Below are 5459 nucleotides of genomic sequence, written 5' to 3'. Positions count from 1 at the left end.
AATCGGAATTTTGTCAAAATATTTTTACTTTTATTACTTTATTTACGGGGTGATGGACTAGGTAAATATATGGATACATCAATTTAGTATGAGATTTTATTTGAAAATATTTTGAAAAAATTTGACTTCAGATGACTATTTTTTACCAAAAATGTATTTTTAATATTTTACTCATACTACCCTGCCACCCTCTTCCCCGATATGGTAGCCGTTGTTTTTCACTGCTCATTCTTCTGTCTCCTCTCCTCTCTCTCATCCCATGCTCTCTCCATTTCTCTTCCCCTCTCTCAACTCCCATCTATCTCATTATATAGTTTTGAAGAAAAAGAAAATCAAGGTTTGTGAAAGAAAAATCTTTAGCTTTCACCAGTAGCTTCGAAAATGGTTTCACGACTTCGATTTGATCAAGCTCTTGGAAGTCACCGCGGCCAAAAAATTTCTCACCGCACGAACCAGAGATCATACTAATCGGCCATGGGATGCCATGAACGCAACCCGGCACAGAGATGGTGAGAAGAACTTAAGGCCAAACACTTACCCAGCAGAGAAGAACAGAGATAGCCATAGGCGGAGGCTACTTACTCAGGATACTTCTCATTGTGAAATGCAGTATATAAATCAAACGCCATAGAAATGTGTGGCAGAACGGAGGATATTTATAATCTAATAGGTTACTGTACCACAAGGGTTGACCCCAGTCCCTTTCTTTGAACTTTATACAGTACACACTTTAATTCAAATCCATTAATCCAATGCTAAAATCGCTATTTACATTCGCATTTTTTTTTGGCGAGGACATGGCATTAGTGGTGTGAGAGTAAAAGTATGATTGTATGAAACTAGATAGGAACATCTGATGGGTATTCCTGTGAATGTCTTTTGACAGTTTCCCTCAGCAATTTCTCTTGCTCAACAAGGTTGGACGGTGGAACATCATATACATCTGTAAAAAGGTCTGCAACTCCTGGTTTCTCCACTTTCTCAGCCACTTGAATCGCTTGTAACATCTACAACCAAAAACCATGAGGAGGGTCACAGTTTTCACAAGCTATAATAAAATATTTATCATTAGTCTTGTCTACTACAAACCTTTGGTTCTTTAAATGATGTTTTAGTCCAATGTTTTTGCAAGCTTACTTTCTTTGGTTACTAATTGAACAAGAAAACATAGAAGATGTTTATATGATTGTTTTTGGAAGTCACTTTCAATAATGTTGCAAATCTTACCTGTTTTCTCATGCTGTATCTATGCTCTGATTCAGCCTCAGCATTCCACCAACCATAACTTTCGATCCACTGTCTAAACCGAGTAACAGGGTCGCGTGCCATTCTCCACCATTCAATCTCTTCAGCCGATCGGTACTTGGTTGAATCGTCAGATGTTGAGTGGTGTCCCACTCGATAGGTTAGTGCCTGTAAATGGAAGCCAAATGAAGTGAGAAGCTGAGTTTCAAGTTTTTGCCTCTTAAAAAGGACAGAAAGTTCAAGAAAGCAGGTAAGCCTTTGTGGTCTCACCTCAATTAAGACTGGTCTGTGTTCACGAATTGCCATGCTACGTGCAGCATGAACAGCACTGTACATTGCAAGCGCATCATTACCATCTACTCGAATACTTCGTATTCCATATGCCTGACCTTTAACAACTATACCATCACCTATAAATCAAGGAAAGACATATCGACAACACAAAAGATTAGTACATAAATATAATGAAGAGTCAATTGCTGTAGATATTAACAAACATTTTGTAATAGAAGTTTGAAAATTAGTATAACAAAGGAAAAATAAAAGAAAAATACTTCGAAACTGATCTTCTGTTGGTGTACTTATAGCCCAACCATTGTTCCGACAGATGAATACAACTGGTGCCTCCCTAACTGCCGCAAAGTTTAAAGCCGCATGAAAGTCACCCTACATTGCTTCAACTGTTAATAAAGCATGAAACTCAAACGAATGAGTTCATTATCTTGATGGAAATAGATTGTACCTCACTAGTCCCGCCATCGCCAAAATAAGTTACTGCACAGGCATCTTTTTTGTCCATCTTTAATGAATATGCCGCACCAACAGCGTGAGGAATTTGTGTACTGGAAAACAGATGGAAAGATATTGATGTGTACTGTAAAAGTTTTACATAATTTATCTTACAGTCTCAACATCTTACGCAATTGTTGATGACACGGTGAAGTAATTGAGCTTGTTAGATCCGTAGTGTATAGGCATTTGCCTGCCTTTCCCATAATCAGCTTTGTTACCAAAACACTGATTCGCAAATTCTTGCAGGGTGAAACCACGCCATAATAGCACTCCTGGTTCCCGATACTGCATTACTTAGAAGAAAATTCCAGCATTATTCTCAATCCTCCTATACTTAAACATCGAATAAAAGAGGTAAAGGAAAAGGCTGGACATCTCGTATGAGTATAAATGAGGGTATGTAGTAACCTGAGGAAAAATAAGGTCTTCAGGAGTTAATGCTGCTGCAGATGCAATGTTGATTGCTTCTTCTCCAATTGTGGTTAGATAAAAAGAAATTCTCCCTTGTCTTTGTGCTTCATAGAATATAGTATCCATCACTTGAAGTGTGACCATTTCACTGTACATTTTTAGAGCTACTTCTTTATTCACCTATTTAAATCAATAGGTGATTGGTCACAGCTCTGACATTTATCCCTCATTATTATACTCAAGATTTATTGGCCAATTTGAGTTTGATTAGGTGAAGTGTTGAGATACCTGTGCATAGGTGCTGCCTGAAATAATCTGTCCTTTGTTATCAAGGACCCTATAGCAGTGTACTCTCCCCTCAGGGGATTCAGAAATGAATTTCAATTCAGGAGAGAATGCGACTTCTCCTCCTGGAAAATCCAAGACCTGTTGCACAATGAAAACCTTAGAAAGCACAAAACATTGGAGCATAGCTCATGATATCAGTATCAACTATGAAGTGATGCCATGTTCTTGGATCTGCTATTAAGTTTAAAAAACAACCAGCAGCAGTATGAGTGACTTCACCATGTCTTGTTTATGAGAAGAAAATAATTCTGTCCTCTGTAAATATTTCTCTTCTCAGAACAAAATTGCATTCATAACAAGATAACAAAGCTGCAAAGAAGCTGTAGCAGGTAGACAACTCAGACAAGGATAATAGCAGGTACAAATTCAAACTAAACTTCCTAAATACCAATCTAATTACCACCTTTGAGGGATCATAGCAATTCTTTAATAGAACAGATTGGGTAGACATCAGAATAGTTTGTTCGAGTTCATCCAGAGTAATAAAAAAAGAAAGTCATGTCTGTACGAAGAGATATACAAAATGAATTGTCACTACGCTCTGGCACAAATTTGCTAAATATGCAAGGAGATTTCAATCCAAATCCTAAAAATGACTGATTCTGGCTGCCTATTTATGCATGGCACATACACACAAACACACAGATATATTCACTTATCATCAGAAAACTCTGCATCAATAGATAAGAAAATTGAAGGCTACAATATTCTGAAGAGACATGAAGTGTTGAATTTTAAACTATTGTCCCACTCTTAGAGATATGATCAACAATAACAATATATATATATATATATTTATATATATATATATAAATATATATATATATATCTCCCGGAACACATGCTAATCAAGCCCAATGAATAGTTTACTAAATTTCTTATTTCACTAAAGAAAAAGTTTGAAAATATATTCCAATTCTTATCCAGAAAGTCAAAAACGGCGAAGACAATTAGATTAAGCAAACATCTGTTCTCTTGTGGCCCAACTTTTAGAAGCCTTGACTATCTAATCAAAACCATCTTATATTTCAAGAAAATACTATTAAGAATCTGCATGTCTTAAAATAATAGAAACACACCTTTCGAATCAAAGATTCAAACTATACCAAAAAATATAATACTGATAATTAAAAAAAGAAGAAGAATTTTCTGCTTTGGAAATATACCTGTCGATTGGCATCAAAATTATGAAAAGAATCCGACTGTTTCTCAGCTTTGGTGGACTCAAAACGAGAAAAAGCGAAATGTGTTGGCGTATTGACAATATCTACAACTGGGTTTTTAAGATTTGGAGCACATGCATCTGAAATAGGATGTCTTTGATGGAAAGAATGAGACCAGGAACTCCGGTTGATCACGCCCAAAAAACCCAGCTTTGAAACCAAATGGCTGACAGCATTGATTGATTTTCTAGTCCAAAGAGCCATGTAAAAAGAACCAAACGACCACAGATCTTTAGAAAGAAAAAAACAAATTGATGAAGGATAGGTTTGAAAAGAAGAAGAAAATATATAGAACGAGAGCTGGGAAGGTAGGGAAGCAGTGTTAGTTGAGAGAATCCTATCTTACATGCGAAAATAGATTAAGAAAAATAGCGTGGAATGAGAGAAGAGAATGCTATTATTTGCAGTTTTGGTTTTACGTTTGGAAGTATTTAGATTAGTTAGTTTCTTCTTTGTATGGATTAGAGCGCAAAATCAGGATTACATTTACATTGAGCAAACCTGTGTATGTGTCGTACGTGTCATGACCAAATTTTATCTTCGCACTATCTATTTATTTAATTTTTTTTTTTTGATAAGTTATTTAATATTATTTTTTTTATTATATTACTTTCCTAAAGTGTTTTTTTTATAATTATTTTCTAATTTATTATTATTATTATTTGAAAATGATGACCAGCAGTAAGAAAAATAAATACAATTTTTGGATTTGGCTTCCAAAAGATAGATTCTTGAATTCTTCCACGACTTTTGTTGGAGTGAATTATTTTCGAAAATACGTCTTATCTCATCTAATAGTAATTGGTATAGGGAAATTTGAGTATTGAAGGATAAAATGTGTCTTATAAAAAAATTATTTCATATTAATTAAACATTACCTTTGTTATGTTAATATTCTCCTAGATTCTTAAAATCCCTCTAATATAAATGTTATATATAAATCCCCACTTAAGCTGTCATCAGTAAAAATCAAAATTACACAGTTTAACCTCTTACCCGAAAGTTACAAAATCAGTTACATAACAGATTTTTTTTCTCATGCTCATACTTGTTACAACAATAAAACAGATTCAAGATCCTAACTGTTTTCTAACAAACCCAATAGACTCTTCAATACATCAAAATAGAAGACCCTTTTGCTCGATATATACCTGGTGCTTGCCCCATTTGAAGACAATTGGTTTTCTGGCTTTGAAGTATTCCTGAGTGCTCAAAAGAAAGTTTGAGAGAGAGAGAGAAGTCAAGAGAAAGATACAAGAGTTAGATAGTGTTCTGTTGTAAAGAAAAGTGAAAAAGAAACTTACAGAGAGAGTTAGAGGAAGAAGGTTACCTTGTCGATTCATCTGTGACTTGGAACCTTGCTTGAGCTTTGTAATCTCACCAGTATTAATGAAGATCGGAGCTCACCATCTGAGGAGCAGCTCAACGAGGATGTAACCC

General features: G+C 35.2%; 1 protein-coding gene across 2 annotated transcripts; it reads right to left on the bottom strand.

Moving 5' to 3' along the window:
• Positions 1-634: 634 nt before the first annotated feature.
• On the bottom strand, positions 635-4511 carry LOC133802089 (2-oxoisovalerate dehydrogenase subunit alpha 2, mitochondrial-like). Of its 2 annotated transcripts, none has more exons than XM_062240342.1 (9): positions 3963-4511; positions 2737-2874; positions 2446-2628; positions 2165-2322; positions 1988-2087; positions 1800-1911; positions 1516-1655; positions 1228-1413; positions 635-1007 (listed from the first exon to the last, which is right to left on the bottom strand). In XM_062240342.1, exons 1-9 carry the CDS (start codon positions 4221-4223, stop codon positions 840-842), a joined length of 1446 nt encoding a protein of 481 aa, XP_062096326.1. In that variant the 5' UTR covers positions 4224-4511; the 3' UTR covers positions 635-839. The 2 variants fall into 2 exon arrangements, with proteins under 2 accessions (XP_062096326.1, XP_062096323.1); XM_062240339.1 differs by having other exon boundaries at positions 2737-2892; positions 3963-4472.
• Positions 4512-5459: the final 948 nt, after the last annotated feature.

The sequence above is a fragment of the Humulus lupulus genome, chromosome 1 (genome assembly GCF_963169125.1).
Source record: "Humulus lupulus chromosome 1, drHumLupu1.1, whole genome shotgun sequence".
NCBI lineage: Eukaryota > Viridiplantae > Streptophyta > Magnoliopsida > Rosales > Cannabaceae > Humulus > Humulus lupulus.
Note: the sequence above shows the minus strand (reverse complement) of the source record. Positions and strands in the feature narration are given on the sequence as shown.